Raw genomic sequence first — 13,857 nt, forward strand, 5'->3', positions numbered from 1 at the left:
AGTGGGTATTTCCCTGCAGCTGGGTTGGGTATCTGGCAGCCCACCAAGGCCAACCCACCACAGCTTCAGAGTGAAGGACAAGGTCAGACCAGTTGGCACCACACGGAGAACCAACCACCGGCTGGAGGCATGCTCAGTGGCTGCTGGCATGGGACTCCTGAGGCAGCAGGAGAGCATACCCCTTCAGAACTTCCAACATCAGATGCTCAGCGCGGACTGTCATCATGTGCCAGGGAGCCCATCAACCGCGCACACGGATCACAGGCATCAGGGGACACGCCAACCCTGAACCCAGGTGATCTGGAGGGCACAGCCACGCTGCAGGCCTGGACCTCTGCTACTGCCGCTCGCTTGGCTTTACTTCCACAAGAACTTGGCAGACAGTGCATCCACCAAGGTCAGCACTGCCCACGAGACATGGGTACGCATACCCTGTCCTCAACAACTTTCTGAAGGAACACCACAGAAATTCATCACACAGTTTACTGAATTTTGCCATCCTTGATGAAGGGAGCCCCGAGGACTGCACAAAGAAACTGCCTTCATGGCATGACGGGCTGCTGTCTGCAGTCTTTGGCACATTGTCCTGACACGAAGAGCAAGCAATTATTAAGTGTGCTTGCTTAACTGATACTGATTTCACATATTTACTCATCTATAATCATGTCTATTTCTACTTAGTTTATATTTACATATAGCTGTGTTTATTCACCTCTCATCTATTTCACTGAAATGTTAATTTACTGTTCGGGCTGCCAGTGATTGCAGTGTGATTGACTGTTGTGCTATGCAGTGTGCTGAGCTGATGTCTTGTATTGCATTTCGGCAGTTGATTTGTTCTTTTGATTTGCTGTTATTTACTCTGTGATCTTAGTAAAATAGTGCAAATTTTTCAAATGACAACTACAACAGAACCCAAAAAACTTTTGTTCTTGAAGAATACAGTGCAATTCTCTCTCTCGCTGTACACCTACTCTCCAGCGTGTACACTGAGGACTTACTTTATTTTTGTACATTTAAAAAAAAAAAATCAATACTATTAAAAACCAGAACAAAAAGAAAATGAATGTTCACGGGCAGTAGAACCTAAAAAACCTGCTGCCTTGTTCAGCTTGAATTTACATTGTTGTAATGAATCTTTTTCCCCTGCACATCTAATTGAGCAACACTGATTTCTGGAAACCATCTAAATCCACTGAGACCGGTCACAAAAGCGTATCTGTATATAAACCAAATTCTCACACAGTCTGGGAACGGGTATTTCTACAAAGCTATTTTAAACATTTGTATGCCCTGAAGTTTGGAAATGGAAGGAAAGGACTAATTAAGCAAACCTAAAATCCTGAGTCCTGGCCCCAGGACAATAGTCAGGCATGGGCATTCATATTTTTATACTAATTGGTAACTGTTACAGCAAATCCCCAAACTTATCTCAGCGAGAGCTAACAGAAGTGCGACGCATCATCCATGAAAATCTTGGTGCCTGTGGAAAATGCATGTTCAGTGGAGTAGACTACCCCCACACCTCCTTTCCAACCCACACCTCTATAACTCTACTGTGCAGAGGAGGCTGCCATGGGACAGATCACTAATTACCTCCAAAAGGCAATAGCAACAACCAACAGGAATAGGGCCAGGTGATGGTCCAAGCAGCCTTTTTTAACCTGGTTTGAGTGCTTGCACTCCTAGGGTAGCCCTAAAAAAACAACCAGGAAGACATACGGATGTACTGAAAAGACAGTATTTAACCAATGACTTAGTCCTTCACTTTTTCCCCTGTTAAATTTAAAAAGACCAGTCTTGCCAGAAGATCATGCACATGTCAACTCTTTGTTTTTCAAATAAACCACGAATAAATATGAGGAGCTGTTTTCTGAGTGAAATCCTGTCTTCTCCCTGATGACTTCAAGACCAGGCAAAGCTGAAGGGTTTTTACTGAAAGTCTGAATCAGATCCCAAAGGCAAATCTATGAAATACAACCTTGAGAGAGAACCTCCTGAGCAAGTCTTGCGTGACAGCAGGAGAGGTGCTGGATGGCCGTGTGCTCTTCACACCCACCTTCGCTTACTCTCCCGCGTGGACCGAAAACTCCAGGCTGGTGTATTTGCCACTGATAACCCGTAAGTCCCAAACAACTCCAGCCTCTCTGCTCAGTGTCAGATCCCTGGAGCATGTTCAGTCCTCACCCTCTAAACTAATTCTTGCTCCCCACTTCATAACCAAGTTCCCATTACACCGGGAGTGGAAGTTACTGCTATCATCATTTCTACTGACTCATAAGCTTCAGGCAGGAGAATGGGAAAACTTTTACCTTCTTGGCTAAATTTTTTCCTTTTTGGTCTTCGCTCAAAACTAAATTATTCGAGAGCTTATGGGAACAACACAGTTCTGAGGAGGAAGACCGTGAAAAATAAGAGTATTTTCTTACAAGAGAAAGAAACAGGCTTCATCTTATTTGGCTGGGGGCTGAAAAATAACAACTTGCTCAGACATGCTCTCCATTGAGAAACTTTAAAAAAAAAATTCTTTTCAGAAGAAAAGGACTTTCACAGTTGATAGTGTTGAAAAGTCACTTGCTGAGCAAGCACAGATTCCTGATAATCCCATAAAGTGAATCACAAGGAGGGCCTCATGGTGTGTCAGGGATGCCAGCAGAGACTTAGGCACACACGAGCGTACTTCACTATGCTGGCCAACAGTCCCAGGCTGAGCTCGGGCGTGCGATGCTTTCAGAAGAGATGCTCCCTTGAACTGCATTCATGAGGCCCACAAGAACATGGGTACAGAAACCCGGAGAGAAACACAAGCAGACAAGTTCAGCATACAAGTTAACAGCAGGGCTGTTGTCTGCCCTCCCAGCAAAAGCACACGTGATGGGTTTGGGAGGGGACCCTGAAGCCCTCAAAGGCAGAATCCCTGTCTACTGGAGAGCCACTGACACAGCAGGACAGCTCGGAGGGAGACAGTCTGCCATCTCACCCATGTTTTATATACAAAATCCCTGTTGCTCTTTGCTATTCTAGATACTTTGCTTGTTGTGAAACAACTGTTATAAATTTAAAAAAAAAAAAGATCTCAGCAGCTATTTAAAAATTTACCCTACCAAACATTTGTAGCAGAGTGGTAACATTTCAGTTCTCCTATTCAGGTTTCCCTTTCTTCATCAGAGCAGTTCAGAATCACACCATCACACGTATTCTTTTTAGGCTGTGCAGCTTCCCAGTGAACCCAAAGGACTTTCCCAGGGAGAAAACTCTGTTTTGCCAGATTTCCTTCAAGGCCGAGGCACAGAGGCGCAGCTTCCCTCCAACTTGGCAAGGTGTCTTTTATGTGAACCATGGTCTGTGAGAAGTAACATATGATCTGCATTACCTGACTTGAATACCAGCCAGAGCCTTGAAAAATGACGCTGGGTCATGTATATTTAGCACAGATTCTTGTACTTTGCTACACGTTAAGCACACACTAGTCACACAAAAGATGCTTCCTTCTAATTTTGTAAAAGCCAAAAAATTTCTGAAACATAGTACATGCCAACATAAATATGCTTTATATACCCAAATATGAACTTACTCTCTTTCAAAAGACCCATCATTTGATGGTTTCTTAAAATAGATGGGAAAATTAAATTGAATCCTGATGCCTTTCCAATATTTATCACCCACATCAAATATACTTCATCCAAAAATTTTAAATCAGAAACTGGCAATCACGCTGCTCCTCCTGTTCTTGTGGATGCTGTTTTTCTGAAGAGTTGCACACAGGTTTGAGAAAAATGAATTATTAAACACATGTCTGCAATTAAGTGTTCTATGAACACTCACCTGCTGCGAGAGATTTTAAAGAAAAATATCTCTGTCATGCTACAAGTGCCCACTGTTCTAAATAGAAAAGCAGCCAAAAATAAGACTGGCATTGTAGGAGACGGGAGCTTTTATTTTTATCTGAAAGCTTTTATGACTTAGGCTAAATTACTATTGAAAGTAGTCTCCTTTGTGAAAGAAAAACATTACAGTTGTGATATGAGATGAACGAGATAAGCACATACAATAGGCATACATGGGTCACCTTATTTAGGTGCCTGGGCTAAACGAGTTAAAAGAAGTTATCGACACAAGCAGGAAAAGATCATAATGGGAATAGATCTTGAGCCTGGGAATCGTGAAATTCAGGTTTAAATGCCTGCCCTTAACCTTCCCTGTCACATATGCCAAGGCAAAACTGTGCCTCAGCTTCCAATGTACAACTTGCCTGCTGTCAGGACGAATATGCAAAAAACAGTGATGTGGCTAAGTTGTTGCAACCCCGGCAAGAAACCATGGATGACACAGACCTTCCCATGTTCACGACTGACTGTGAAGTGGAAATACATTGGTCTGGAAGACAAAGGTAGCCCATTCTCGCACACACAGCAAGGGTATTTCTCAGTTTCCTTTACGTTCTTGGATGACTGGTACCTGTGCATGGACAGATGCCTGCTGGAAGGATACTCTGGTGAAACCTACTCTATGATTTCTCTCCCAAGCATCTCCTGCCAGGCAGGAGGTAAACCAGTGGGCTCTCCAGCTATCCTTATGTTTAATATCCTTACGTTTTCCTTTCAATATACCCAGCATCACCTAAACATGCTTCTTGTCCCTTTGTGATCATTAGGAATATTGTTTGACAAAATACAATTTTTCAAACTTGCACTCTGAATTCTTGTATAAATTACAAGCAGGAAGAGCCCGTTTGAGCCTTGTAATAACATTTCTTTAACAATAGCTTACTAAAGCGTCAGTGGGGCTCGGTGATCACAATGCTAATTCATTACTTTTTTCTCCTATTTCAGTTTTATTTCGCTAAGATGACAGCACTTTGTAAATGAAACTTTTGTCCTTTATTGCTCGGTGCAAGGTACTTATTAAATAAATGCAAATATCTATATAGTGGCGTGTTGCATGCTCAGATACATACACAATTTCCTTTTTATCCAGTGAATGGATCATAACCCTCTCTCTCACACACTTAAAAAAACACTTAACTGCATCCCAATCACAGAAAATGGCATTCCAAATTCAACACATTCCTCAGATTGCTCTGAATTACAGGTTACCTAATGCTACCTGCGCATCCTCCTCTCGTCTTATCATCTTATTGTTATTAGGTTTTAATGCTTAAGAGATTCCCAACAGCTAGGACAAATGATTCTGCTGTTTCAATCCAATTTTAGTGGTTGAGTTTTCCAGCTCCAAGTGTGGTTGTCCGTGATAATCAAATCTACAAGCATTATCTCAAAGCAGGCTGCATTTCTCCTCACCTTCATCTCCCGACTTCCACACAGTTGCGCACAGGTACCTTCCGAGTTCGTACGCAATGAAATCAAGCACATGATCAATATACAGATCTCTAAGAAGGTGATACTTCAACATGTTCAATGACCTCTGTCACTCTCCGCAGAAAAACTACATTACAAAAATAACAAAAGCAGTCACCCAGCAGAGGCTGTGATGCTCCCTCAACACCCCCAGGAAATACGGGGATGTAAGACGCAAGGTGCTCGTTTTCAGCAGGCAACACCCGCTCTGCTTTGTTTATGTGGAGAAATTTTAATTGAGGAGAAAGCAAGGGTACATGTTAGGTCAAATGTATAATTCAATCAGTGTTTATAATGACATGAGAGCAGAAATTCTTACAATCTGATTCCCGCCTCTCCCCTGTCTCAGCAAACAGGGGCTGCTCACAATTGCTGAAGGCTCTTTGCTCACCATAAGCCCAGCCCACAGGCAGAGCCTTGGACAGGACTGGGGCATCTCTGCAGACACATGGGTGGGAATCCCCACACCCAGACTGCCGTTTCCAAGGCCTCTTTTCCCTTTTGCTAATACAGGATTTAAACTTATGAAATTTGATATAAAACATTACATAGTATTGAAATCAAAATTGAATATTTTTAGAATTTCTTTGTAAAGAAACATCTTGAAACCTCACGTGTCCGGTGTACTTCTGGTCGGTGTCTGGATGGTTACACATAAACCAGCCCTGCACCAGTAGAAACCGGCTGTCCACTGTTAAATGCTGATGTTTGGAGAAACTTGCTTATTCCACAGAAATACGGGTTAAAAGCCGTTAGTTCACTCAAGTGTTAAGGCCACAATTACTGGATATTAATAAACTACAGCAACAGCCTGTCATCACAGTATTGCACTTCAGTAAATTTCTAATTCCGTCTCTTTATGAATCATGGAAAACATTGAAAGAGTTTAAAAGCCTAAAATTAACTGACATGATAGTGAAACAGAATTGTGTCAGTCAACCATCACACAAGGATGCTGTGCAAGTCACTCAGCGGCGCTGAACGTTCTGAGTGCTGACTTACTTGTGGAGAGTTTCAGGCAGGGAACCCGGACCTTAACACAACGGGGAGGTGCTTTCTCTTCGTATCGTTATCTGCAGGGTGCCTACAGATTTTGCACACAGGGTGGCAAATTCTCTCCATTATTTTTCAAGGCTGTTGTAATTGCAATGTCTTTCTCAAAGCGCCTGGCTGGCTATCCGTGCGAGCTGCTTTACATTTTAGTAAGAAAATCCCTAACTCTGGCTAATCCCTGCGCTGTGATTGACTCTTGTCCATGGGGTTTTTTTGTAATTTTTTGTGTGCCAGGAAAGGGAGGGGGTGGGAGGTGGAAATCGACCTCTCTACCATGACACCATTCTTACAACTGCTTCCAATAACTGAAATAACACGTAACTAGAAAATGAAAAATATGCCAAGAAGCACAAAGCACTCCTGCATATGACTGAAGAATACTGATTAAAAACAAAGCAGAAAAACATCCTTCCAGAACCTGAGGTCGTCTTCATTTCCCCTCCTCTGCTTTTACATTTCCCTAGAGCATCCGCAGCCTGTGTGTGCAGCTTGGATAGATCTTGGGAAAAAGCCAGACCCCTGTATATGGGTTTAGCTTGTGATTCTAACTCGCCAGTGTTTATACTAAGTATTATACAGAGCAGAAAAACAAGGAAGAGCAGAGAAGCGCTGCTCTAACTGCAGGCCTTCCAGCAACCTCACAGAATGGCTTTCTGCTTTGCTTTAATTTAAAATTGAAACCTGAAGTCAAATTTCCACCTGGTAATAGCTTAAAGGCACTTCCAATTAACTTGGTAATACACACTTTCTGAGTTAATAAATTTTTCAGCCTCTATGTTTAATACAATTAAACATTAGGGCCTTTGGCCTTAGACCTTATTTAGCTTGAGAAAGGATTGCAAGTAGACTGCCTCCAATTATCACCATTTACACAACATTCACTTAAGGGCTTTCAAATGCACACATATAGAACGTTCATTTAATCGTAGACCAAATTCAGTACCTGAACTCAGGTCTCCTCTCTCCTCTACAGAATTCCTATAATGGACAAGACGATCATAACGCCAGCTACTGGGCCCTGAAAACAGCCATCACTGCTCTGCCCCAGGCAGCACGGAATAGCCGTGCCTGCTCCAAGGAACTTACTTTTCCTTCCAAATCTGCATTTTGTTATTTGCAAATTTCTTCAAAACTTCAAAGTTAATAAAGTGTAATGCACAGCGTAAAGAACCTGGAAGATATGCAGGGCCAAGAACGACAGACAGAACTGAAATCTTGTGCTTGAAAAAACATGAAAATTAATTTTGCCAGCATGCCTACCACATTAAACACCATATTCTTTTACACAAAAGGATTAAAAGGTTTTAATCCCTCTTTGCAAGCAGCTAGTTCTTGATTCAGCAGTTCAAAAGGCTTTGCCAAGCTCAGGTTTTTCCTCTGCTTTTAAGAATTAAAAGCGAGCGTAAAACTTATTTTGTAAACAGAGAGCATAGTAACACAATTTTAATAGAACTGGGAGCCAGAGTACGCGACCTCTTCAGAATATCTGTTACTAAAGCAAAGGCATCGCGGGCTCTCAGGAAGGGACCTGCATTTCATTTTAATGCCCCTGTACGTTGTTCTGTCCTCCCCTAGTAACGAACCACATTTTTGCCTCATCTACCTGGCGAGGAGGAAAACTTTCTGCCTAACGACAAGGAGTGCACTGTGGCTCTTCAGTTACACCCATGGGCTTTGGGTTTTTTCCCCCCTATTTGTATCAACTGTTTTATCATGCAGAATCCATAGTACATGCAGAAAAACAAGAAATATAATTTCCACATTTAAATGCTTACCAGAGTGTAAAAAATTTCAGCAGATAGCTAAGCACAAGAGCAAAATACTCCAGTTGGGGAGGGGAGGGGGAAGTTACTTGTTTTTGATCAATTTTACTTGAAATTCCCCAAGGAATATTTCCCCATTACAAGGTTTCCTCCAAGTCAGACACCTCGATAAGCCTGGATGGAGAGGTTCAAGGCTTCTGGGAGACACCAGGCAGCATTTCTTTCCCCATAACGATGCATTTTATCAGTTGCTAAATGAAGGTAGAGAGTCACGGGCACCTCAAAAGCCATTCGAGCAGAGTTTCGATGTTGGGGCTACCACCTCCGCCTGGCAGCAGGACTGCTGAGCAATTCCGATCCCCACAGCAGAAAGACAAGAACCAAAAGGGATTGCTGAGGCCACGCTACACAGCACCCGGCTGCACGCTGACCTTGGTGCAATCAGTGGGGGAGCTAGCGAAGCTCGGGGAGACGCCGTCTCCTGTCCATGAACTGCCCCAGAGTTTTCCCAAAACGGCTCTGTATGTGTGTGGAAAATATCTGACTCCATCCCATGAATATTGGGTGTCCAAACCCCACAATAAATGACTGACACATGCCAGGGGTGTGCAGTTTTACAGTCGCTGAAATCCAGCCCTGCTCCATGCAGAAAGCGTCATATCCCAGGGGGTGCCCAGCCCCCTCCTCCACAATGGGCTTTCTGGTTCAGTTAGGGCTGGCTTTTAGAAAGGCATCAAAATTAATCACTTTCATGGTTTCCGCATTGTTAATTTAATTTTTCTAGCATCCATTCCTTGCTGTGTTAGGAATTTAACAGATAAAATGAAAAGCTCTTTTCCCTTTAGTAATGTTTCTCTGTGTAGATGATCAGGTCAGCTGATCCAAACTCAACTCCCTAAATCTCCAGCTACCAGGCATGGTTCCAGATATGATTTTTTTGTGGCCTTTTACCTGCACCAACCTGCACATGATTTCACGTGATTACGCACAGAGTTGCAAGAGATGCAGAAAGCGGCAGTCCAGCAGAGAAGTTACCGTCTGCCGCGCTGTGAAGAGACACTGTGGCCACCAGGTCTACTCTGAAGCCCAGAACACAATGCACAGGGGCCGCAAGGGGCTGAATTTGAATTTCCAGAGCTGGCCCGGGCCTTGGGTACAGGATAGAGTATGGCCTAAGAGGAAAGGCTGCGTGCAGGACCTGCGGGCACTTGGTGCGCGGGGCCGCTGGGAAACCAGCGGCACTGTTACTTCATGGGCTGCACGGCAGTGTGCAGCTCTGAAGGGATTGAATCTCTCTACGAGGAGATATTTCTTCTGTGTCATGAATTATCTCTTTCTTCAGCACCTCTGACAATATCTGAGTCTCTGGGAAGAGGGAAAACCAGTTAATGTCACCGTTGCAGCAGGTATCTTAGCAAGGCAGCACAGATATTCCACCAAGGAGGTGGCATTTGAGACAGTGTATTTTATCCTCACAAAGCCAGAAACACTGCCTGCCACCCAGAACAAACTTCCCTGGTTAAAAGCACCACAAGTACAACCCACACTGGTTTAGGAGGACACGTTCCTTGCTCAACACGAAGCTCTGCTGCAGGTCATGGACCCTACTGAGACATCAACTCCTGCAGTAGCGGGTGGGACATGGGCAGACCAAACTCCAACAGAAAGTGGTGGCAGTTCCGGAATTACAGCACACGACCCAAACCAAAGAACCAGGCATCCCTGACACGGGCTTTCAGGCTGGGTGCCCTTCAGCAGCTGCCTTCCCCGTGACGACCTTACTGCTGAGGTCACACTCAGTGCCAAGAGCCACATGGGCTGGCACAGCGCCTCCAGAGTAACGTTCACCAAGCTGGCATGAAGCAGGAGCTCAGTACAAAGACTGGGAATGTCTATGAACAACGAAAAGCATCCAGTAGCTCCTGTTATTTTTCTCCTTGTATTTTCCCCCATGCATCTTATGTCAAGTACATGCTTTATATTTTAGTCATAGCCTACTCACAAAGAGTTCTGGATTATCCCTCAACCCAGACCTCCAGCACCTTCTTCCATGTTTCTCCTCACATCAGCAAGTCCCAATTTCATGCAAGATTCACACGATCGCAGTGGGTAACCAGGAATTGTGAGTGGCTGTTCCACTGCTGACTCCTTGCCATACATTCACCTGGATATGCCCATCAGCGGAAAAGCCAGAACTGGCGATACCAGCCCTCACACTGACTTTTGCAGCCTGGAAAGACGTCTGTCTCAAATCTGAGACTCACACGTACATGGAAGGGCTGCAAGTGCCACGAGAGAGCAGTAAACAAGTATGCTACCAACAGAGATTTGCCATACTTTGTGTTAGCCTACTTCCATTCTCACTGCTAGACAAACCTATCACATGCTACAAGCTGAAGGGACATGCACCATGCACACAGATGTCAAACCTGCAAAGTTCAGCTTGCTTTTAAGCTCTTTGTGGAGACTACACAGGATATATTTGTAGCAGAAAACAGATTTGCCTTTTAGAACGCTGTGTCTAAGTCTCCCTCACCCATCCCCACGCTGTTGACCGAGTCCCAAGGTTCCTGGCTTCACACTCGATTTGCTGAACTAAAATCCATACCAGCAAAGACGATGACAAGCTACCGCAGTGCGAGCCAACTGCGCTGCTCAGGTTTTACACGTGTGAGAGAGAAGGCACTGTTTCCACTTGGAGGATCTGACACCGCAGTTTATTTCGTGAAGGACGTACACCTCAGCAGACAAACGCGTGTGTGAACCTGAAGCTTGGGAGAACGGCAGCCTTCCTTACCTACTGCAAGTCAGCACATCGCTAAATCGTAACACAGCCTAGAAAGAACATGGAGATGAGACAAAAGAGCCTGTCCAATTATGCCTGCCTCGAGTGAATTTTACCAGTCACTCAGCTCTATTAACGGTGAGAATAGCACACCTGTACACAGGCAAATGGGTCTTGCTTAAGACTCACCCATGCAGGAATAATCCCCTGCCTATCACCAAACTTTGATTTTCAAGTTATGTTTCAAAGACTGACTTGAAGGTAGATTGCTGCTCGCTCTGCTTGCATTCTCCAAGAATAAATGCTTATCAAAGGAGGTTCCCCATTTGCTGACTTGGAATTAGTTACACCAACAGGGTATCAAACGGGTTGCTGCCTGTCACCATTTTCAAAGAGGAATTGGAAACAAACACTACGCAGCAGCAGTGGAGCCTGTCAGAGCAGGCATGACACAGGGCAGACAGAACGCCCAGGCGTGAGGGCTGAAGGGGCTCTCCGAAGCACAGCCCTTGCCCCCCCCCAGTCTCGCAAGGGCCGCACCACACAGCCGCTTCTGCAAACCTTAGAACAGGTTTGAGTTGCAGCCACACTTCTCTTAGTGGAAAACTGTTCCAAATTGATGGTCACGGAAACATCGGTTGGAAAACAGATTGTGTTTTTTGAAGTTATTTGTTGCCAATTATACCCACTTGTTTGTATGTTAACATGATCCTTTAGCTGAAAAGGTTTCCGTTCCATCTCTGTCCCTTTTCTCTTAAAAATCCCTTGGATCATTTTTACCCCCTCTTAACAGCAGTAAAATGTTTTCTGTCTTGTATATCCCCTGTGAGACTTCACAGACTAAAGAGCAACTCTTATAATGGAGAAAAAAAGAAAAAAAAAAAAGATACTTCTTACAATATTTCTTTGAATTCTGCTTCATACTCTCCATAATACTTACACCCATTATCACCATCATCTTATTGAAAACCAAGAAAAAACATGCATTTGGGTTTGGGCATCTTAAGAATACGATTCATAATTTTATCATCACCTTTTCTTCTCCTCCTTCCCCCCTTCCTTTGTTTGGGTTTTTTGTTTGGGGATTTTTTTTTTTTTTTAAAAGTTATGCAGCTGAACATAGCTTTTGTTAATTCTTCCATAACTTAAACCATTTAGTCAGTTTAATTTGCATGATCACATCTACAGTGTCCTCATGACAAACCTTTTCCAAGTTTCAAAAAAACTTGCAGTTCTGTTGATCATGTGCAGAAAGTGTTCGGTAACAAGGCTGCTGGGAAACCTCCACTGGCACTTGCATATGCAAGTGCATGTCCACATCTCCACTTTAACCAGGATTATGGAAAGAACAAAATTTTATTTATAAGTAGCCAGAAGCCTCAAAGGCATGTTTATTGTGCAAATTAGGAGCTATGCTGTAGAGTCATACAAAACATGCAATTCAGCTGCTGTTATAATATAGCCTCAGATAATTAAAAGTGAGATAAAGGTAGAAAAGCAGGAGATGAACTGTGAACTGGGAGAACAAGCCCACCAGCACAAAAGCAGCTGCCCATTCTCAGTGCTTTGACCGTAAAAACAAGGCTGACAACACGATTTGCAAAGTGCTGAAATCACCCAACAGCACCAGTCATAATCTTAGACGCACATTTCCTTCAGCCAAGCATTTTCCCACTATTACTGGTGATAAAGCTGGCATGTGAATTAAAGGTTTTAGAAAGGCTGATGACAGTACGGAAATTAATCACACATTAATTTAAAACTTCCAACTGTCTCTTGGCGCTGTGAAGCCATCACACTGCCACATCCTGAGGAGAAGTGACACACCGGTCCACCACCATAAGGAAATACAGCCTTGTATTCCAGGTGACTGCATCTTAAAAGCTATTAAGTGTTTTCATTGAGTTGCATCAAATCACATTTCAGAGGCCAGTGTTTAAAATTCCAAGTATTAGAAAGCCCCATTCAAAGTATTATAAATTCAGCAGTGGCACCGCAGCAGACAGGGATTTATCTTTCAGACTGCTGCGATCGTTATTAATAATATTACCAGCCACCTTTGTTTTGCTAATTTGGTGCTTCACCTATGAATAACTGAACTTCATGAAATAAATTACATAGAACAACATTAGTGTTGTTCTTACTGTACTAACAGGCATCGACGTACGTAATTCATCCACAGCGGCCTCCGAGTATACCCACGCTGCACGTAATGCCATCAGGCACTGACGGGCTGGCTTGCAACCAAGCACACACATACGGACTCCCTCCTGAAGGGCAAGGCAGCTAACCTGGCCAGGAAAGGCAATGCAGAAGGGCAGCAGTTCTCCAACACAGACCTAGCAAAGTCCAAAAAAGCTCCAGAGATACCTTTCTCATTCTTATCTCTTCCCTGGATTTGGGCCCCGTCATTCTTGAACAATGATTCCTGAACAGAACAGTCAGAAAGCTGATTGTCAAAATTAAAACATGAATTTTTTTATGTTTTAAATGAAACTGAACGCAGGACTCAGTCACACGTTGCCAAACACACGACTAAAAGGGAAGAGGACAGAAACAACTTCACTGGGGCTGCACAGCTTTGCAAGTGTGCATTTCCAGATACATGGGAAAGGCAAGTTTGAATTTAGGAGTTGGTAGGCAGGATTAAGGAGAAATGTATATTCTTTTAGACACCTTCTCTCTTCTAATTCTTTGCTGATCATTTTATTGAGGAAACAGACCTCAGCTGCTTGAGACATCTGCTCTGTAATTCCTTTTCAGAATTCTGAAGTTTCTTTAAAATCCAGGTTTGTTGCCATTTTGGCATGATTTAAAGGATCACAGAATTGTTCAGGTTGGAAAAGACCTTTAAGATCACCAAGTCCAAATGTTAACCTGGCACTGCCAATCCACCACT

General features: G+C 43.5%; 1 protein-coding gene across 1 annotated transcript in view; it reads right to left on the bottom strand.

Annotated features, from left to right (window-relative positions):
* Positions 1-5,412, bottom strand: part of LOC104512723 (receptor-type tyrosine-protein phosphatase F-like) — a gene marked incomplete at its 3' end in the record, with an annotated part of 98,308 nt that extends 92,896 nt beyond the window's left edge. The window contains exon 1 of the mRNA XM_010155815.1: positions 5,301-5,412. Coding sequence (XP_010154117.1) covers positions 5,301-5,412 — 112 coding nt within the window. The remainder of the gene's footprint in view (positions 1-5,300) is intronic.
* Positions 5,413-13,857: the final 8,445 nt, after the last annotated feature.

This window comes from Eurypyga helias, unplaced genomic scaffold (assembly GCF_000690775.1).
Source record: "Eurypyga helias isolate BGI_N326 unplaced genomic scaffold, ASM69077v1 scaffold23667, whole genome shotgun sequence".
Lineage (NCBI taxonomy): Eukaryota > Metazoa > Chordata > Aves > Eurypygiformes > Eurypygidae > Eurypyga > Eurypyga helias.